Here is a 23184-nt window from a genome sequence, read left to right on the forward strand (position 1 = left end):
TGTGCGCATTCTGGTGACTGTTTGCATTGCAATCCCACCGTAAACCCGTTCTCTTCCGACGCGACGCGACGCGACGCGGACGGGGGCGCTTATTATTCCCGAATTCAGAGAACGAGCCGCAGTCCACGGCCATCGTGCGACGCGCGGCAACACCTGTACGTTATTCCAGGGAAACACGTGCCATGCACGGGGAGACGCGCGACGCGGGGTATTACCAAAGAGGCGATAATTGACGTTGACACCTGGATAGGCCTCGGAAATCGACTCGACGACAAATATTTACCCGACGAAGGGAACGGAGCGCGAAGAGATGGGAAAGGGAGGGGAGGGGAGGGGAGGAAACGCCGGCTAGAGCCGAGGAATGTCATCGTGCTGTTGTCAGACGGTTACAGTAATGGCGACGGGGTGGAGGAGATCGGCTAATAACGGAGGGTGTATTTCTCGAGCCGGATTGATGGACGATTCCGAAGGAGGCCTCGCTCGGCGACCGCGCTCGTCGTATTTCGGATTGTAATCGCGCTGATGCGACGCCGAGAGGACCGCCGAAGGCGATTATCGCCGCTTAATTTTTTGCTACTCCTCACGAAACGCACGAAAGCATTTAAACGATGCCCGCCTTGTCCATCGACCAAGGCACCGCTTATTCGCGACATGGCCGATATCGTGGGGCGCCGATAAGGGTGCCGGCGATCGGTATAATTCGATAAATCGCCTGCGGAATTCGCATGCGCGATAAATCCCCAGAGCGGGCCGGCCAGATTAAACGTCGCGGATGCGCGCGGCGAAAGTGCAACACGAGGCGGTAATTGACAAGTGGCATCACCGAAACGGAAATTTGCGATAATGACGCTCGTCGCCGCTCGTGGAAGATGCAAGAGACGGAGAGAAGTGGGAGCAGGGGGAAAAAAGAGGCGCGGAGGGAGCGAATAATAAATGAATTCCGCGGGCCAGCAGGTTTTTTATCGAGCTCCATACCCGCGCCGAGGTGCTTTGACTCGTTAGCAGTTAGCAATAACATTCGTTATTTTTATCATATCGCCGCGCCCGTTCGCCTCGCGGCCTTTATTCGGGTAGGAACACGTTTTGGTACTCGGGTCTTAAGATACCACGAGATAGTCGCGCGGCTGCTTAGACTCTTCTTATAACCATGGCAACGGATATATCCGTCCCGCGTGAGTACAGGAGGCTCCACGAACGAACAGCTCTTCCAACACCCGGACCGGCGCGGCGGAGAAACAAAATTCAATCCGAGTACGAGTTTCGACGGCTTCGTTTTTCCTCGAAATTTATCCATTCAATAATCGGCGGTCCCTCTCTCGCGCCAGCCAACCAGACGTTGTACAAGAAGGCCGGGGCTGTATCTTCTCACCGTTTAATATATTTATCTTCGATCTTTTCTCGAGTCGCCTAACGACGCGCGGACCCGTGGGGATAATTACTCATAAGAAATAAGCACGCACGAACGCACGCATGCACGCACGGGTTTACCGACACGGCGGGCATACCGATGTCCGGCCGGATTAATTACGTATTTTTTTTCCTCCTGTTCTCCTTTTCCTGTCCAATGCGATACGCTTTCTTCCCCTTTCGCCTTAGATCACGCGACGCCGACTTGTTTTCGCGTTACCCACACTCGCGAGCGAGAGAAAGAGAAAAAAAAGTAACGCTTCCGCGCTACCAGTTGGACCGGCGAGGGGGCGGGGGGAAACCGTGCCCACGACCATTTCCTTTTTTTCGGACCTCGCGATGGGCAGGAAGGGAGCCCTTGTTGAACGAGATTCACATGTGTTGACGCGCGGGAAACGGGATGTCGACGTTATCGCCGCGTTGACAACCGCTCAATTATAATTGAACGCGCCGGTGACCTTTATTTTTCAAGTTTATTCAAATACGCGAGATAAAGCGGAGGACGCGAGCGTTTCTTCGGGGTTGAAAAGGGCCCAGCCGTGCGCGCTGCCGGAACGTTTAATGGGACAACCTGTTAATACGTGACATATGTTACTCACACGACTTAGCGTTTCATATACATAACCAGTTATGTCGCCCTCCCTTAGGTTGTCTCTCGCTCTTTGGGTTATGCGCTCTCTGCTCTGTCCGGCTCTTCCCACTTCGAGGAACTCGGCGAGCATTCGCGTTAATGCACCGAAATTCAGATGGGAATATTATCGAGAATCAATGTCGCAAGTATGTGACTTTTTGCGAGATTATTTCGCGCTTTTTTTGCGACGTACAGTTATCATCATGACAATAAATCTAATTTAAATAAAGATGTAAAGTACACTACGGCGTTCACATTTAAAATATGAAACTTGAGATTACGGTAAGTGGATAATTCATTCCGAAATTCTAATTACTTCTCTTCGTGTCACGAATTTTAATTGCTCGCTCAACTTCTTCAACGATTGCCAATTTCCTCCTGCGGTATTATAAATCACGTAGATGTAATCACAACGGATATTATATGAACGATATAGCTGGAATACGTTCTCTCTATGTTACATAGATATAAATTTTATGTATTGTTATTACCCAAAATGGTAACAATAAATTTCATTTTACTCACTAAATTAGCGGTTATGCGTGAAACGCACGTAAGTAAATCCAGACTCGCAATTACGGCGAAATTGATTACGCGTTTTCAGAAATGCAGACGAAATAAGTGATATTTCCATATTATCTAGATTATTATGTTCGTTAGTTATAGTGAAATATAGTGGCCATTAATATTATAAAATAATATTAATGGTCACTTAATTAAAATACAAAAAAACAATTTACTCTCACGTAATCAATACTTTTTAAGTCAGTAGATAATATTTACTAAATAAGTAAATAAATGGAATCGATTTTAAATCATTTCCATATCGATGTGTGTATGGTAGTGTCTAATTAAATTGAGATATTCGATATAAAGTTGTAAGCGATTAAAATGTTAGGTCGAGTATACAAAATAATTATTATCCTGTAAACGTAAAGAGATATGCTCTTACATTTCTGTATCGTAGGCAGATTTGCTGTCACGTAAATTTGATTCTTGATTGTTGGAATATAATCTACGCGAAATAGCTACGTCAGCTGACCGCCTGCTGTCAGATCTCTCTTTACCACAGGCTTCATCGATAAACACGCAGATCCGACATTTACTGGCGTCGCGTAAAAAGCTTCGCTAATTTGCCTATTACGGCTTTATCGTCCCGCGTTATACGACACTATTATTATACTATCTTCCTACGACGATACCGATTTACTGCCGTGCCCATCCGCCCACCACCTACCCGTCGGAGCTTCCCATTAACAATAGATTTCCCCGCAGACATTTCCGCGAGCGATTTCCACCGCATTCCCGTGCACTGTCCGCCGGCGTTCGAATATTACGAGGACCCGATGCATTACGACGGATTACAACAGTGAGGAAAGTGGTATATGGCAATAACAGCGACAAGAATTAATCGATGCGTATTTTAATAAATCTTTAAATTACACATCAAATTTATACTGGCTTTATACTGGCAAACTTTATCATGTCTTCATTCATCATAATTTTTTAAATTTCTAGTCAAATTTTTAGTACCAAGATAATATAAGAAGCCCATAAAGCTCTATTAAACGCGGTAGAAAGTTCATTAAAGGATGTTTTGCAATTTTTTAAACTTTTGGAAAATATAGATGTACGTCCCTGTAACTTGTAGAAAATGCTTCAATACAAAATTATTTGTTTATAATGTATATATAATCTGGCGGTTTAGGACAGTCTGTGCACGACGGTTTTTGCAACAGCGGCGAATCGATCTTGCGCAAATCGTATCGTACCCCACGATCGTTAGCACCTACCTTGCCGAGAGTACATGCGCCTATCTAGCCGCGAGAGGTACACGACGGTCTCGCTTTAATACAAGTCGCAGATATCGGCAGGTACGATCAAAATGCACGTGTCGATGGCTACGGTGCGTCCATAAGTCATTGGAAAATCAGGCGCGCGCGCGCAACAGGAAAAACACAAGCATTATTGCCCGACGGGGAATACCAACGCGTTATAAAATACAGCACTGATTCGCATAAACGTGTGGAACGTGTGAGAGCGTGAACGGCTAAGAATATGCGAAATATACTTATTGCGTCGCAATGTTCTTCATCATTCGCGTGTTTGTGAAATTCCAGCGAGCAGATAAAACGCAGAGATCCACGTTCATTTATTAATGCTTATGTGTTTGATAAAATGTTAGCTTGCAATGATAATTTATATGACGATTGATAGCGTATTCTACGGAGTGAGTAGAATTGCAGGGCAATAAAAAATGAGGGTTACAAACGGTCTGTAATAGTACGACAACTTTACTACCTATTTGCAACGGATTAACACAGGATAATTAGTACACTGAGAAAAAAATATTGTTAATTTGACAAAATTTTCCAATTAAATTAAAATTTTGTCAGTTCAAGAAAATGCAAAAATTTCAATTCAAATATTTATATAGTTAATTAAAATATATAAATACTTAAATACAAAATTTAATTCATTTGAAAAATTTAGTCAAATAAACCTCATTTTTTCTCAGTGTATGTTTAGATTTGATGATTTTTGGATGTATTACTAAAAAAAATTAAAAAACAAATCCAAAGAAAAGATCAGAATCTAAGATTCCGTAAGAAAAATGTTAGGCAACGTTATTAAACTAATTTAATCTGAATTATTATTTATTCTAAGACACTCGAGCAATGCGTCGCTTTTACTTGGCAGCCTTGTTGAAATAGTCGAGTGACATACCGCGTAGGTTGAACCGGTTGAATCAAAATTGATTTTCCATGCAACCGGTTATTGCCAGCAGATACCGAATTACCATAAATATCAGTCTCGTTTGGTCTTTCTGCGACATTATCGTCCCTTCTCGCTCCGTCAGCCTTCGCGTAAGCTCTCGCGGCGCGCCTTCCCCTAAATATCCGCGCGTGAAAAATTTCCGTTGATTTAATTTCCTTCCTTATTGGATCACGCGTCCCTATCTCAGGCGATCGCCATCGCCTCGTCGATCTCGCGTGATTCGCGTGCTGCAAAGCGTAGCCTCGCCGCCAAATCAATGCCACGGTGGAGCGCGGCGGTGCGTTTATACTTACGGCAGGAATTTAAAGTTCTATCCGTTCAGGATTCGATTTCAACTTGGCTCGTATAAATCCTCTGCTAAGTGGAGGATGGCGATCTTACTTAGGGAGATGAGATTGCGACGGTGGTACGTGTATTTGAAAAGTTCTCCGTTGCCTCTTTCTCCCATCTTTCTTTCTCTTTCTCCCTCCTCTTGTTTAATCGATGGAACACGCGTTGCGCCTCGTCTCCTTCGCTCTCACGGGCCCCGCTATCCTTTTTCCCCGTTCCATTCCCCGGGACCAGATAAAGAATCGGTTTCCAGCGACAATCTCAGTCCTTATCGGAACAGTGCGACGGTCCAAGGTGCGCTACATCGGTGCTGTTAAACTCGTCCTGCAAAAAGGGTGTCCCAAAGGAAGTGCATCTCGTGCCGATAAAACGACCATTCTACACTCCAGCGAGTACACTCGTCTTTCTCAGCGCGCGTTCACTCCGCTTCCGTTTGGGTCTAGAGAGCCATTTATCGAGAAAAATCCTTTCAACGTCTTCTTTGACGTTACGGCCGCCGCCGTCACTCTCTTCTTCTACCATTTTCAAAACCACGGGGCGATTTTCGTATCCCTTCCATCCGCGTGCGTATCCTGCTATTCCGTAACTGCCATCGAATATCCGCTGACTGTGCAATCGATTCTCACGAAGTGATACGACTTCTCTTGCAAAATGGAAGATTCGCATAACTGTCGCATGATCCGCGGAAAACTTTCCTATTTAAAAAAAGTAAAGTACTTCCCATTAAACACAGAGAAGAGATATATCACAAGCTACATAGACAATAATATTTAAAAATGGATTCTCCGCGGATTTTGAATAAATATTAAAATGTTTGAACAACCATTTGAAAAACAATATTTTTATTTTCTAAAACAGAAATAAAAATAAGCTCTTATTTGCTAGAAAACATAATATAATTAAAGAGAGAGAGAGAGAGAACGTATAAAACAATGTAGTAATTAAATAATAATTTACAAAAATTAATTAACATTTGTAATTTACTAAGCTGAAAAATAAAAATGATATATATATTCAGAAACACGTATTTCATTTAATTTATGCGTAGACAGAAGAGAGGGGAAACAGCTAAAACTTTCGCGTGTATACAGTGTACACGGAAAAGTGCTTGTGTATATATAAAACCTGATTATTTTAACTATTAAAATCAATCGACGGGGACGGCGAGAAGGAGAGAGAACTGTCAACCGAGCCATAATTTAACTCCACTCCAATTTCCCGGAATCCCGCTGTATACAACATCGCAGTAGTCAGTCCAGAATTGCAGAGGGAGATACGGGGGTTGTATCAATTTGTAGTTTGTTCAATGTCTCGCGCTCTTTCTTCGTGTCTTGGCAGCCTCGACTCTCAACCTCTCTGACAAACGCGTGCGAAAGTTCGTCGGAGCGAGTCCGGTGTAAGTAAGCAAACGGGCGACTAAATAAAGGGGTGGCTAAGTTCATCTCGCTTCCTCCCGAAGGGGGTGGCGAGTCTCCTGTAGTTGGCTACGAGGGTGGTGGCGTCGGAGGCAGCCAGACAGAAATTGATGTTAGGCGTTTGCATTTATTATTAATACGTTCGCCGGGCTGTCACTGAGTTCAGCCTGTCAGCCAGCGTCTCTCAACCCCTCTTTCCGACCCTCTTCTCCTGTCGCCGGGCTCGAGTATTTCGCTTCTCCCAGCGATCGCTTTCTCTCTCTTTCTCTCTCTCTCTCTCTCTCTCTCTCTCTCGCTCTTTCTCTCTTTCTCTCTTTATCCTACGAATTGTCAATTTTACCCGAACTTCAACATTGATCGGCCAACTCGCGCATCTCCTTAATTATTTAAACGCTGCGTCAACCGAGGACCATCCAATACTGACTTTCGCCGTTCAGCCACGCAAATGTCACTTCAGTGTCGATCAAATTGTCGTTAAAATTGTTTAAGCATGAGGTGCTGTGTATTCAGTATTAAAGGTTGTTTCAACAATATCTAAATCATCCAATATTATGAAAAGCCTCCATTAAATCCCGTACGTGACAAAATTTTATTTTCTGAACAGAATAAATTCCATTCATATTCATTATCAATACCAAGGCAGCAAGAAATGCGAACACAGTGGAAAGAGACGGTGTCGATAATACCGGTTGTCACGGTATCACTCATTCCCGATGGAATATATTCGCATCGTCACATCGATTACTCTGTGCCAATATTTATGGACAAATTTCACGGCAACGGAGGCGGCATTATTGTCCTCGGGAGAGCGAGGGTGCCTGTTAGTTTTGACTATCGTTCCGGCCTGTCATTGCTCACCTGGTCGAGCTTCGTGTGTTTACTGAAATAATAACGTAGCCGTATGCGGGCGTTTCTGAAATTCGATAATTCCCATCCGTAGGAGCTTCCCTGCATAAACACAAGGCAGTGCATTATCCCTTATGCTACGCGTGTCAGAACCTTCGCGTTGTCAATGGTACGGCATATGGCAGTCCAGGCTACGCCTTATAAAAAATAAACGAAGGGTGAACAAGAGGATGGGAGAGAGGGGAGAGAGAGAGAGAGAGAGAGAGAGAGAGAGAGAGAGAGAGAGAGAGGGAGGAGGCAAAGGTTACAATGTCGATTCGAATGTCGATCTAATCGTGCTAATGTGCACGGTTCTGCATTATGCAGCGGCCGAGGGATTTCCGCGTGTACCTTCGCGTCGAGAAAGGAAGCGCGTCCAGCATCCTGACACCTCGGGCCGAAACGTCTAGCATAAATCAAATATCCCTTACACCTTGACCGCACCGCCGCCTCCGTGATTTGACCTCTATCACTCCACTCTACTGTTTCCTATCCGACCGATCCGATTATAGCCGTGTCTGCCGCGCGCGTGAACATTGACGGAAAGGAATGTTTGATTTGCAGTGCGCATACATCGATACGATGTCGCCTCCCGTTGAATATTCTATCGGGCCGGAAGCGAAGCTCTCGAGATAAAAGATAAGGCACGCATCGACGTGTACGCATGGTAATACGTTTACTTTTACATGCAACAAAGCGCAGACGTAGCGGCCGACTTTCAAGCTCCGCATTTGTTTTTCCCTCCGATCCGCCCCTCGATATATATATATATCGCCTGATACCAGTTAGGGAAAAAGGCACTATACGGATACGGAAAAATCACGACGTATCGATTCCGTTTGAACGACTATCATTTGAATTCCCTTCACGGCTTCTCGCTATTTACACGAGCACCCGTGTGACGCTTCTAGACAAATCTAGGTAAATTCTTGTAGAAGAGATGCGTGCGGCATGATGTCTCACGTCGTCAGTAATATGTCGATTATGTATCAAGTATCTATGTAGGTATAGATATTCATGTAATAAAAGATAAAACTATATGACTGATAAACAGCAGGAATTTTGTACAGCGTGTATATATTTTTTTCCTTATTTTCCTCGATAGATATACAAAGTTATCCAAGTTATTAATTAATATATTTTAACTTGATTATGATAGTTACAATGTATAATTAAGAAAAATTAAATTAGAGAGATATACGTCCTATGTTAATAACATTCTTCATGTATAAAGTAATTGGTCACTTGCGATAAGATCTCAAAAGTTAAATGTAAGCCTAGAAAAACTAACAATAAGATCTACGGAATTTGTTTGCAATGTGCTTGATTTTTAAGACTCCGTCGATTAGCGAGACCGTCCACTATTTTTATTAAATGATTTGACAAACAACCTAATAGATAAAAAAGGATGAGTATATGTTACAGTCGAGATATCGAATTTCTACGTTCAAATTGCATTTATAAGTGAAACTCTCCATCCTGACATTTCTTGCAGATTCCTGTTTCTCGTTCGCGTCAACGGCAATGCGTAGCTGCGTTTGACATTTTCATTCCTTACGCACCTTATGCGGAGGATCCGTTTGAAATATCGTTTGTGTGCGACGATATCCGGCATTGTGGCCTGTAGCCGGATTAACGACTGCAACGAGTCGTTAAGCCGTGCATCGTAAAGCGCCGATATTAGATGAAGATCGAACCGCGCAAGAGTCACTGTCGGCAGTGTCGGCTCAGTCGTCGCTACGCGCGATCGATTTATGCGAATGTCCATATACCTTCCGCAGCAATTCCGTTACATTATTTTGCTTTGTCTTGCGTCGCATTTGTTTACTGAACGCACCGGACGGAACATAAACGTCACAACTCGTATAATAAATTTTCGTCTGAGAATTCTTTTTTCTCGTCGGTGCGTGAATGGTACACACAACGTGGTGTCTAAAAACAACATTACATTCACGACTTATCTTTTATGAAGCATAAAAAATTTAATAGTCAAATATTAATAATTAAAAAGAACGTTAAAATAAAAGTTCATACATCTGAAAGGTAAAATTTATTCTGTTTCTCCGTATTTCCGTTCTACCTATCAATTATCGCGTGCTAAACGCGTTGCAATTTGAAGTTTGTTGCAGGGTTAATAGCTCGAATTCAATGATGACAGTCAAAATAGGTGTCAGTGAAAATACAGACGTCTAGACGTAGGGTGTAAAATGACTTTGCTCAAAGCCCAGAATCTCTCTTTACGTTAGATACCTTGTTCTACATTTCGAAATGTAGCTACATATGTACATACACGTATACGTGTCTATATACATGCACATAATATTCCGAAGTGAGCTGAGTTCACTTACAGTCACTACAGCACATTTTAATGGCTTATTTGTGGTTGCAGGTGTCTCAGGCGTGCAAAAAGGTTTTGATTTCATCCAACAAAGGAACACACGAATACTGAAAGCTGTTTTTCGAAGTAATTAACGAACGGTGACAAGTATAATACAATAGTGTGATTTAAGAGTATTATATGTTACTCTATTTCTTTAAATACAAGTTATACTTTTAAAATTGTTTATATATATATAAAATAAGTTTTCTCACACATTTCTCGATAATATCAATAACAAACATTTTTAGAATTGTATTTGTAATAAGTTGCTCATGTATTTGATTCCAACAAATAGTTGAATAGTACTAATATTGTATTAACATGTTTCATAAAAAATTAATATTTATTTCAAATAAATAACATTTTATTAAAATAAATAAATTATAGACAATATTACTTATTTGAAATAAATATGATTTATTTTTTTATAAAATTTGTTTTATTAGTACTATTCAAATAACTATTTATTTGAATCAGGTATCCTTTTCTACCAGTGCAGTAACAATAATTTAAATTATACCGCATTTTGTAATCGTATAAGAAATCGAATTTCAAGCATTTCACCAGAATACTCATCGGTAATGCGAGGATATATAATATTCACACATATGCGTGACACTTTCGTACAAAGGCCACTCCGCGATTCCTCGAGGATGCAGTATACGGTGCCAATGCATCACATGCGCGTCGCTGGTGGCATGCGTGACACGCATCTCATTGCGAATAGGTCACGGAGTTCGTAAGAGCGCGGTTAGGATAACGTTTGCAGCGAGGCTGCATATCGACAGGTGTACATGTGCACGCATACGGTACAGCGAATGTGTGAACGCGCTAGAGAGACAAAGACAGATGCGGTAATGGTCCACACGTGTCTCAGAATTCTCTCAACATCTCTGCGTTACGGCACGATCTTGTGTACCCTGTACCATCGACACTATTAGAGCGCAGCTAGACCCCAGTCAGCCGTTAGCGATGATGCACTTACACAGCATCTCGCGCAACACACCGGGATATGCCAAGAGATCGCATATCGGTAACGACGCGACACGTTTTCACAAGGCGAAAATCCTGGCGATTTATCGAAACGGATTTGCCCGTCGATATATATCGATCAACAGCAGCAAATTATTTTATGATGATTTGAGATACACACGCGTCGTAACATTTTTCCAATAAACATTCTAAAAATCCTTGATATATTATTATTTTAATAATATCTGTTAAACTACAAAGATTTCAAGTTACCTATTAAGTTTTTGCTATTTTACTATTTTAAATATATATATTTTCTTTTTCGTAACTATGTCAGGTTCAACTTGATTCTGAAACTGTGACGGATTATCATTCATTATTGGGAATATTTGCAGAAACGGATGGCTACGATTATCAAAGCACGATAGATGCGAAATCTTGCCGCGGAAGTATGAATTTAATCAAGAGATTAGATTCAGTTTTCCCAAGCCTCGGCGCGAATGAGTTATGGCATTCTGCGGTGCTATCGATGCTGTTAGCGCGGTTAACCTGTTGGTTGTTAGCGATGATACACGCCACATTCAATGCCTCCACGGCCAGCCCGTCTGTGCGATACGATATACGATTGGATCTACGAGGAACGAGTTCGTCCTAAGAAAAATTATCAGCGTACGGCTATTTTTTGCATATCGAAACGACTTTATCATTGGCGCGCGCGCACACACACATCTTCACAAGTAATGGAATGTCCAATCGAACGTTTAATGAAATATCTCAAATACGATTCAAGTACAGTAATAATACTGACGTGGTACAAATCGCCGTGAAAGACATTCTCGAGAAAGATAAAAAAAAACGACAGTCCAGTCACTATAATTTACGGCATCAAATATTCAAGATTAAATCATTAATTAAATTTTTTGCTATGGAAACCTTTCTTATTTTAAGACGAAAAAGATTTATTACGACATGTGCTGATTTAAATCAATGCTTGATTACGTATCCATGGTATTCGAGAGTAATTTGTTTTCAATTGAGTCTCTAACGATACCTTTGCATTAAATAGAAAGCGAGGTAGAGAAAGTTACGATCGAATTATAACGAGAAAGCTTGATAATTCGATAATTTATGTAACACATTAAAGTGTACCCTCACGCTTGTATAGATACTCAAATATCTGTTCACACTTTGTTAAATTATTCTCTCTAACATGCTTATGTAATTTCTAACGACTTGCTTCATATTAGACTGACGTGAAAGGATTATCATGTTCGCCAAAATTTCAGCAAATTCGAAATAAAATTGCCGAGATTTCGGAATATGCACTTTCTTTTATCTAAAAGAAAAATTTTTCTCTTTCTAAAAGCCATCGTTCCTTATTTTATTTAATACGAAACTTGACGAAAGAACGGCAGACAATATTTTTACATCGGATAACATAATCGATATGTAATATTAATTAATATTGTTCGTTGAGATGTAAAAAATATTCTATAAATCAACGATTAATAAATTTATCGAACAAGCCTAAGATACGCGATAGGTACCAGTGATTCCAACTCTACGACGATCAGCACCATCACTGGATACACTGTTTTCAGAGCCGATCACGAGGTGGCAGCATTGCCTTGACAGGAAACTCAGGCGATCAGCTGTTACCAGAAGGTGGTGGGAGAAGCAGTGTGGCGCAGATGCGCGTGAACGAGCGAATGTGCAGCATCTCGTAACGGTCGGTGCCTCTTGCAACTTGGTGCTAGGACTGCGTAGAACTACCGGTGTCTGAAAACCGTTATTGGACCGAAACCTCATTCTCCAGAGACTCGTCGAGCGTCCGTCCCGTCGGATATGAATCAGTTGTCGACCGGGTAAGTGTATTGATCCAGTCGTGCTCTGCGCCGACTCTCGGCCATGTTAGCGTGAGCGCTGTTGGCGGAAGCAGTGCGTGTAAAATTTGTCCAACGAGTTGTTGAAATGAATGGCGCGAAATGTATCGCATGTCCCGTATTAATGTCTAATCAAGTGACGTAGAAAGTTTTTAGAGGAATATTGAACTGCTAATTAAGATAGTGACTTTTGCTCTATGGACATTGCATGGAATAAAACATATGATCTCTGAAAGATGTAAGTTTATAGAGGCTTATAATTAAAAATGATTAAATAATTAAAAAAAATTATTTTTATATCGTTATGACATTTAGTACTGTGAGGTTTTATAAATGCTACTAATGTAAAAGATATTTAATAAACTAAATTTTCCAAATTGATACTTTAATTAATTCTACATTCTAAAAAAAAAAGCGCGCGAAAGGAACGTTCTTAAAATATGCATTTTACATTTTTCTTTATTACAGGATAACATGTTTCATTAGTCATCACTGAATGCAGTTAGCAGTTACTATTGTAATTCTCTACACCTCTCTTCATAATGCCGTTCACGGCGGATGCAGCGGCGACTCAGATACAGGAGCGCCTGAAGAATATTTATAATCTTTTGCATGAGATTGAGAGCCAACGGGTCCGCTCGGAGCACAACATTAACAACATTATAAAGACCCATGAAAAAGTCTCGCCGGACGACAAAGTCACTCCTTACTACCAGCAGAAGTTAAAAAATTTGTACAACGCCGCGATGACCGACACTCAGCAGGAAGAGGAGATCCTGCGCAAGGCTCTCACCAAGATTAACGAGATACGCACGATACGAAACGAACGGCGCATACAGGCGCGTCAGGCCGGCAACAAGGAGACCATCAGGCGCGGCGCACTGATGAAGATGCTGCTGGACATGGCGCAGATCCTGCCTCTCTACGTGGGAAAAACACCGGGCGCCAAACCGCCACCGTTGTGCGGCGCGATACCCGCCGAGCCTACGTACATCGCGAAGATGGGCGACATGGTAGCCGCCCTGGTGAAGGGCAACGAAGAGGGGGAGAACTGGATACTCGCGGAGGTTGTGCAATTTAATCCCGCTACAAACAAATACGAGGTGGACGACATCGACGAGGAGCAAAAAGACCGTCACACGGTATCGCGAAGGCTAGTGGTACCGTTGCCCTTGATGAGGGCGAATCCCGAGACTGACCCGCACGCCCTATTCCCGAAAGGATCCACAGTAATGGCGCTGTACCCGCAAACTACTTGTTTTTACAAGGCGGTCGTGCAACGTCTACCAAGTACCGCCACGGAAGAGTACCTGCTCCTGTTCGAGGACGCCGCTTATCCTACCGGGTATTCACCGCCAATGAGTGTAGCACAGCGCTACGTCATTTCCATCAAAGAAAGCAAAAAGAAATAAGACTCGATGTTAGTAAGCAACATCATTTCCTAAGTTATTTTTAATTATTAATAAAATCATGTTTTTCAAATTAAATTTTGTAATCGAGAGAAAACTTTGAGGTAATTTTTACTTTTTAATTGAAAAAGCGTACGTTAAAAAAATCAACAAACAACGTAAGATAACTATGGCTAAGCTTCTTTTTACGTGATGTAGATTAATCCCGTAAATTCCATTATTAGGAAGAGGCAGTGTATATATAACAAAGAAATATTTCTAGAATAGATACGTTTTGTCCCTTTGCGTTATTTTATACAATTTTTTGTATTTGACTTGTGATAAAGTACAATAAATAGCAAATTTTTATAATTCACTTTGATATTTTTTAGCGCTCCAAACTGTTTTATAAATTAAATTTATAAATTTCAGCATATTCTGTATTAAACATGAAAATTTTAATGCTATAATGGTATATAAAGATAATAAAATACAGTAGACACAAATTATTTTAATTTGTAAATAACGGAACGATGTTTTTCACGATATTAGCGGTGGTATAATTATTTGCAGTGTCTATCAAAATCGTGCGGTTTGTCTCATTAAAATTAATTTTGAGTGCTATAACTGGGAGAAATAAGCACGTACCGACAGTTAAAGTTCTATTTCCGCGGTACTGCCCGTTGTCGGGGGTAATTGAGGTAAATTATAGGACGATAATAGCGGTATCTTCACGGACCCTGAGCCTGCACTTCGCTAACCTTCCGCGGAATCGGTCCTCCGTGATTCTGTAATTTCTTCCTATACGGAATAAATCTTTCCGCATCCGTCATGAAGCGCGATGAAGAGGGAGAGAGAAGGAGAAAGAGAGAGAGAGAGAGAGAGAGAGAGAGAGAGAGAGAGAGAGAGAGAGAGAGAGAGAGAATGGAATAGAGGGAAGATAAAGAGCAGAAAGCCCGAAGCCGCGGAGTGCGAGAGTGAACGAAAGAGGGAGCACCGCGCAATAATTGATTCCATAATCGGCGGCTGCCGCCAGACATCAAAGCAACTCGGTATACCGAGCCGAACCCCCAGCAGACTGGGGCTCAGCTAGCCAATTCTCATTCATTATTTAACTTAACTACCCCCCATATGGAATCACAAAAAAGTACTTTGATTCGGCGCGCGTTGCGGACACGGTATTTTCACCATTTTCCTCGAAATTAATCCTGAAAATTTTCCATTGATTTCTGACTGCCGTTCGGGTGGAGGTATCACGGGGTGGTTTTAATTGAAACGCGAGGCTGGCTCTGTCGCGCGAATAAAATGTGTGTGATAATTAAGGAACGGAGCAAAACATGCGTGTTTTTGAATAGCTTTTGAAGCGTGTTCATTGCGAAAGAAATGTTGAATTATGTGTGAGTACGTTCATTCACATAAAAAATTAAAATATATGTATCATCCCTTTTAATTTTGACAAACTTTAAATAACACCAAAATTTAATCAAAGCACAGACTATAATATTTTTAGTTTTTTATGCTAAAACAACAATTTTTTTAAGAATCAGAATTAATATAAATATACAAATCTAAAAATTATCGAAATACACAAATCTATTAAAATACATGATTTATAAAATTATCTGTGGAGTTCATATAAAATTCTATAAAGTCTAACGCGCAAATTATAAATCACCTAAAGCGGGCTTAAGATAGAGTTATTATTCGGCATATCTCAAAGCAACTTTCTATTATCTTCAGCACGACTCTCGTAATAATAGAAATTATCTAACCTGCGTGTAATGGCTTTTATATGCCTTCCCGCGAAAGTTGTAATGACCGATTGTATCTAGTCTATGGTAGTTTCCCTAACCACATCAGAGTTCACCTCCGAGCTCCCCAGGGTCGGCCGGGTCACATGAATTTAGCAAAACGCACGACCTCGAAACCTTTTATCCACGTACTTGCTCTAAGCCGCAATCGAAATCGCGTTTGCATGCACGCGTTCTGTCTAGCATTTCCGGGAGCCATTAGTCGCACTCGATAGTCCGATATCTTTCCATTTCCAGATGGTAAAGCGCCGGCGTGTCGGCAGAAGCCATTCTCAGTTCTGGAATTAATTCAACCGGCGATTAGCTTCCGCGTCGGGGGTGAGTTCTGGGCCGAAACGGCTTTCGTGCGTTCGATCGTAGATGTATGTGTTTCACGTGCGTCCGTGTGCCGCTGACTGACTAGGTCCGAACCGCGGGCAGGCGGGCGGCCGTGCGGCGGCGTATTCGTACGGTGGCGGGTCTAATACAAGTGGACTTGTAGCATGCGAGCAACCGGAAGCCAAGGCGAACTTGCGCCTGAACACGCGAACCATACTTTCCACCCTTGGTCCCAGCGAGAGCGAGCACTCCCGTTGCCTCGTTCGACCTCCTACGACTCGTTCCTACCCGTTCCTACCGAAGTTCCCTTCGTTCATTCGTTCCACGTCTCAGTTATCTGAGTAATACTTCTCCTCCGGCTTCACCTCGCCTTGCCCTCCCCTTTACTTCGTTTATCTCACTCTAATTCTCTCCTTATCTCGCTCCTTCTTTCTCTCTGTGTACCACTGCTGACCCCCTTCTCCTATCGTCCTTCTCTTTTTCTCCTTTCTCGTACAAGTCGATCGGGGCAGGTTCACTTAACCCTCCGGTAATGGCGCGCTGTATTTTTCTTCGGTGCTTCGTAATTACGCCCGTGCTCTCGCGAGCATATTTTATTTCGTTCCAGATCGATCGGTTCCGACGCTGGTATCTGTCATTGCCCTTCCTCGCCCCGTCTTCTCGCATTCTCTCTCTCTCTCTCTCTCTCTCTCTCTCTCTCTCTCTCTCTATCTCTTTCCCTTTTTTCCCTCCATCCCACCGAAGACTTCACCAAGCGTCACCCTCCGGCAACCATTAGTCTTTCTTTCGATAAATTGGCGGACCAGAGTGATTGCGAGATGTCACCTCGACACCCTCACCTGTCTGTAACACACATTTGCCAGTAATTCGAACCCGGTGCGAGTCTCCCTTGTTCGCGCCTGATTAGAGTCATATCGATAATGATTTGGTAAGATCGCATATGTTTGCTTCTCACGGTTGTCGACGGTTATCGTGACGTTGAACGCTAGACTCTAGACAATCACTCGGAATATTCTATCGATCGGACTCGCAACGCCCGCCACATTCTCCGCACCAAACCATAATTTATATGCTCTTGACTATGAAAGAGGTATGAAAAGATAAACCATAGCTAACTCACTGAGACTTCGCTAGCTTTATTTAAGTAGTATTCTGAAGTTCATTGAATTATTAATACTCAAGAATAAATTGAAAATCGATAAGTGATCTAGTAATTTAACTTCACAGACGTTTTTGCGCGAAAATAGAGAGAGAGAGAGAGAGAGAGAGAGAGAGAGAGAGAGGGGGGGGGGAGGGGGAGGAAGGAGTGCGAGAGAGGATACGGAACTTAGGGATTACAGAACTCCTCATGTGTTGGACGGGCTCTGGATTTTCATTTTTTAATTAATACGCCGTGCGCAATGGTATCCAGGAGAAACGATCGATAAGGTCGGCTAACGAGCTGCCAACCTCTAATCCAACTTTACCTCGAAAACTGTCGGAACTCTTATACGACGTGGTAATGAGTTCTGGCCGTTGAACGGAAGAAAAGTCACGATGTTAATAGCTTTTGCCTTTGAGTCTCCGGCAAAAAAATCGCGCCATACGGTACGGACGGTGACGGCGGAAACCGGACAGCAAACGCGCGCAAACGTTGCCCGCCAGTCTCCCCCTCCTCCGAGCACGTTCCGTTGCGGATTATGTTTAGCCTCGTTTAGTTGCGCGACCAGGTTGAGGAGATAAAGCTCTCCGGAACAGTCGCGAGTACCGATTCCGATCCGAAACCTATTGGATTTCGCGGAGTGCAATTTCTTCTCCGAGACCGCAGCGGCGCGCGCCACGTTCTCCCATCGATATCGCGAGAGAGACACTTTAGACGAAACGATAGCGAATCGCAGCGTGCTGTGTAGCTGGAGTGCCACGTACTTTTAAAGTACCGCATCAAGTTCCACCCGGTAGGCGCCGCGTGCGCGCTCACCGAGTCTCGAACGCGACTATATCGCGAGGGAAATCACGTCGTCGCGAAAGTCGCACGCGGAATAAAGTTCTTGATATAATTGTGAACGATTTTGGAACTCGGGAGCGCGCCGCGTATTTCAGTTCGCTGTAATAACATTCCCGAAATAATGCGTTCATATCGTGACAAGGGCGGGGCTCGTACCGTTAGGGAATTGCAATGAGAGTTGTGAAAATGGCGAGCAGTTTGATGAAAAAAAATAAACGTACACCGGGTTAACAGCTTAATAATGCGAACGTGTTTTGCCAATAGTCGTGTCTCCCTGCTGTAAACTTCTTTGCATTTCCCCGTCGTTAAAAGTACACCTGACTTTGTCGCAGACAGCACCGCTACAATAGCAGCCCTGTGCGTAATGACGCGTACTGAAATTACCAATTCAAGTAGTAGCAGTGCGGGATACAAACACAACTACCATCAAGCGACGTAATGCCCCGTCGTAAGAGACTTGCAACATTATCCAACTGTCAATGCCAGAAACGGGGCTTTCTTACTGCGTCGACGGCGTTCACGGCGCCAGCAATTTGTTACGTTTTTCGTCAACTAAACGCATTAGGAGGCAAAAGGGTGAGTCGGACGCATTAACCAAAACGAATACGCGCTTACATATATTTCAACGAGACATTTCGTTCCTCGCTACGCGAGTTCCAACGTTTCGACGGCCGGAATGACGCTCTCTTTCGCTAACGCATGTAGCTATAGATACAAGAGAGTCGAATAATTCATAGGCGGGCGGCTCCTCGCTAATTAATTGCGTTTGCCAATGAAGGCGGGACGGTTTAAAACTTCCTTCATAATTCAGAGCCATAATCGGTTATCGCGGTCATTACGGTGCGACACAGCGCGATCGCACCGATGAAATCAGCGTTTACAGGCGATTTTACGGCGCTCCACTGATTCGCGAAGGAATTTTAACCTCGCGGAAGTTGCTAATTACAATTGGCGCAGGCAAAGAACGTTTTAATAACCGGGAGATATTTCATTTCCAATTTATTATGAAGTCACGAGTTATATTTGCCATATAATCTAGCGAGAATAGTATTTCTAATTGTAATATATAATTATTTGAGTTTCCATATTTTACCTTTCAAATAAAAGGCTACGAAACAATTCTAGCCAATTTTGGAAAAATAAATGAATTATACTCATAGAACAATTTAAAAGACAAATTTGTTAATACGAATGTTTATATTTAATGGATGAAAACTTATTTGATGACTTGCAAACAATATTGTAATTTTTCACGACAAAGGTCGTTGACAAAGTGATTAAAAACTTATCCATGTGCATCAATGCACCGGGCCTTCACGGACTCTCTCGGGACATAAAGTCGTTAGGAGACTCATAGTTGTTCGAGAAGTTATTCCTAGACCGTGTCTCAGGGATTTCAGAGTAGGTCACTAGATATATCTGGGTAAGCGATGATTAATTTCCAGCTTTCCATCAGCGATATTACTTTTTAATGTACGATCATTGTTATGGGAATTATAATAATTAGCTCAGAGCCCTACAACTCCTTTGACTATACGCGCTTGAGTTACAAACTGTGTTACCTGCCAGTATATTTTGATTTCGTTTAGTCACATGAAAACATGCATATAGTGCTATGTGGACCATACATACATATATGCATAAATGTATATATTACAAATATTACTATTTGCGTAAGCTATATGCGAATGCAAGAGTATATATCCTGGAAACTTCCATCATAAATTGACCAGTGCTCTATCGTTACGAAGAAGTGTTGCCTTATCTATGTGTTTTTGTAAGTACGTGTAGAAACTACTCCGGGAGTCCACAATTGCACAGGATACACACAACGGGTAACCTCGTCTTGAACGCGACAAGAGACAGAGGGGAAGGATGGGGGAGAGAATTGGTGTAACCAGTAAACTTTCAGCTTAGAAGTTACTTCATGATTCGCTTGTGCCCTATCAAGCTCAGCAAGTAATTTAGTAAGCCCTCGGTTACCTACAAAATTATAAGGTTTTGATAATTACATAAACCATGAATAATATTATCTTGTTATACAATTGAGTTATTATGAGTGACAGTAATAAAACGCGTTTTATTTTTTTTTAATCAGAAATAATAATGGATTCTTTATTGTATTTAACCTGACATTTCTATTAATATTTTTTAGGAAAAAAATTTAACGATTTTAATTTTTTACTACAATCTTTTTTTTAACAGTTTTTAATTAATTTTTATTGAATATTTCTGGATAGTAATTTTATTATAAAAATTTGTAAAAAATTTAAATAAATCTGACAAGATTCGTAAAATATTCGAATATAAATATTATCGTGAATAGTTTGTGAAAATAAAAATATAGAAATATGGACAAAAAAACAAAGAATATTACACTTTGATTTATATTAATATTTTCATAAATAGAGATTTCGTTGGAGAAAACAATTTTGATTACTGATGAAAATATTATCAAAAAGTTCATACGAATGGAATTCAGTGAAAATTGATCGTTAGAAGACTGCGATAAAAAATTAAAATAATTGAGAAAGACAAATTTCACGAAAATAATAATAGAATTCTATCTCATCGTCAGATTAAATCCAATGGAGAATCAATGATTATTTCTGATTAAAAAGTAATTCTATTACTGTCACTCATAATTAGTCACACTTAAATTAAATTCACATTTCTTTATCGTTTTCTTATAAGATATTGTTTGCCACAATAGATACTAAAATCGTATTTTATCTCTATTTCTCAAAATAATTTGAATCCTTAGTACTTCGTTGATATTTATTACATATTTTTATACATATGAAATATGAAAATATGACTGCATCGATATTCAAATAATTCTATGATTCTCGTCCATTATATTTTCTGAACATGTCAATGACCTCTTACCAGTTATATCTAAAAATCGACTTTATAGAAATTGATTCGTATAGGTATCTGTCCATCGCGGATTGTTGGTCAACGACGACGAAGAGCGCAATCGACGTGTTCGTTCTCGCGAGGCTCATTTGAAGGCAACCGCGGTGTAACCGGTGAACCTAATTGAATTTCGCATACGAGCCTCACGACAATTCGTCATTCCGGCATCCAATTTGGACGCTAGTCTCGCGCCCACTCTCTTTCGGGTGTTCGCTTCGTGTCAGCTACCACGTCTTTCATCTTCGTCCCGTCGACTGTCAGGACACGGGCGTCACATCGACGTGGTAACAGTTATTTTGAAATTTCACCAAAGTGACATACTCACGTGTACTTCCCACTGCGCCTCGCAGCTGAACGGCTATAGCTAATTGCACTTACCTGAAACAAGCAAAAACGAGATACGGTTAGCGAAAACGTTTACCGGAACGAGGCCGCGATATCGATTACACTTGGAAGAAGGAAAAGAAGACTCCACGTGCGCAAAATTACACCTATCAGACAGAAGAGGTTCCTCGCGAAACAGCGATATGCTCGGAGTACGGCCGCGAAAATTACAATGTCCGCGGGGCAAATTCTATTTTAGGGGAGACCTCCCTACCAGATAGGCATAAGCGCTATGTATAAATTACTAGCGAATTTTCGCGTTCCTCCCTCGAAGTAATGCTGGGAGGCAACGTTATTGATTTTATGCTAAATTACTCGTAATAATAATATACAAACACCTGGACATTCTGCATAAACTGTAATCGAGCTGAAGGCCAGAAACGTAGCGGAGAAAGCCCGTTGTTTCTCTTCGTATCGGTTATAAGGAAATAAGGGAAGGACAGGCTTCCTACCACGAGAGGCAGCTGCTTACGTTCTCACATAGATTAACCCAGGTAGTTTCTGTTCTCCTTCGTCTAGGAGACAGACCTTCGGGCTGCCAGGAAGTCGCTCGCAAACTCGATGGCAAATTGTCGAGTCTCCGCGTGCCTCCTCTCTCCACCCCTCTCTTTCTCTCTCTCTCTCTTTCTCTATCTATCTATCTATCTATCTATCTCTCCTTTATCGCGACGCCCTACTTGTCTCTTCGTCTCGCAACATTTGTCCTCTAGGTACAGTTCTCTTTCCCTCGTGCGCTCTCCCATCCGCAACGAGAGTCGTCTTTAGCCATCGGGAGCTCGCAAATCACAGGCTGGCAGGCCGCACCGACCAAATTATCCGGGAAATTCCGAGCGCAGAGGTGTACACCAATGTAGCGCGCGGTTATACGGTACCTGCGACTCGCTTTGCGTTCGAGATAATCCCCCCCTCGATATACACGCCCGACGTTTGATCGCCTTAGGATTCCAATGCTCCCTACTCGCGAACGAAGGAAACCGCAATTAGGTCGAAGAAGCGAAAGGGGGAAGCTGTCGCTATGCATATTCGATCAGGAATGCGACGTTGATAAGCGATGATTAAAAGTTTTCAATCTGCGTATACTTTTTCATGGAAGATTCATTAAATTTCGTGAGCGAATTTCCCTTTGAGATTACTTTGAATATCTCTAAAATATCATTTCAGTCATAATATTTATTGTAACAATCTGGAATTATTTGCGGCAGTTACAGCAAGGTAAGATAAAATCCTGATTTAATTAGAACAACTTTATAGAAATTCGCATCTTGAATTCGAATAATGTATGTAAATGACGAAGACTATTGACATCTTTAATCGTATAAAAGCCATTCGTAAATTATAGCCACGCTAATTATACGAAACTAATTAAATATATTATATGACCGGAGAGATTTTATCATAATACTGTAACAACTTTTTATCTTTTATCGCATGAGAATTTTTAAACGGCCCAGCTAGATGAAAGACCTATGTTATTCAAGAAAGTTTTTTTACTTCTATTGGACTTACAAATTGAACTAACCTACATCTCAAAATTTTAAATTAAGAGTTTGTGTATCATTTTCTCTTTCCATCATTATTGCTCATTAGCATTGGTTCTTTTTTGGTTCGCACCGCCTCTTCAGTCAACGTTCTTGAAGCTTTGAAATTTTAGCTCGTTTTCTCTGATCTACCTTTTAATAAATGATTGCGAACCTCTTTG

At 41.7% G+C, this 23184-nt stretch overlaps 2 protein-coding genes and 1 long non-coding RNA gene across 5 annotated transcripts in view; 2 read left to right on the forward strand and 1 right to left on the reverse strand.

Moving 5' to 3' along the window:
- LOC105834037 overlaps positions 1–11654 on the forward strand; it is a 92254-nt gene extending 80600 nt beyond the window's left edge. The window contains exon 6 of the mRNA XM_036292770.1: positions 9836–11654. Within this exon, the coding sequence (XP_036148663.1) occupies positions 9836–9895 (60 nt within the window). The 3' untranslated portion in view covers positions 9896–11654. The remainder of the gene's footprint in view (positions 1–9835) is intronic.
- LOC118647587 overlaps positions 1–23184 on the reverse strand; it is a 440336-nt gene that overhangs the window by 56004 nt on the left and 361148 nt on the right. Inside the window, exon 4 of one of the 3 annotated variants that reach the window (XR_004964787.1) lies at positions 20547–21479. The exons of 1 other annotated variant lie outside the window; for it this stretch is intronic. This is a non-coding gene — a long non-coding RNA (uncharacterized LOC118647587). Of the gene's footprint in view, positions 1–20546; positions 21480–23184 lie in introns of those variants that run through there. One more of the 3 variants, XR_004964785.1, reaches the window with a different exon arrangement.
- Positions 12483–14441, forward strand: LOC105834036 (SAGA-associated factor 29). The gene is made up of 2 exons (XM_012676226.3): positions 12483–12663; positions 13150–14441. Exon 2 carries the CDS (start codon positions 13224–13226, stop codon positions 14091–14093), a length of 870 nt encoding a protein of 289 aa, XP_012531680.1. The 5' UTR covers positions 12483–12663; positions 13150–13223; the 3' UTR covers positions 14094–14441.

This window comes from Monomorium pharaonis, chromosome 10 (assembly GCF_013373865.1).
Source record: "Monomorium pharaonis isolate MP-MQ-018 chromosome 10, ASM1337386v2, whole genome shotgun sequence".
In the NCBI taxonomy this organism is placed as follows: domain Eukaryota; kingdom Metazoa; phylum Arthropoda; class Insecta; order Hymenoptera; family Formicidae; genus Monomorium; species Monomorium pharaonis.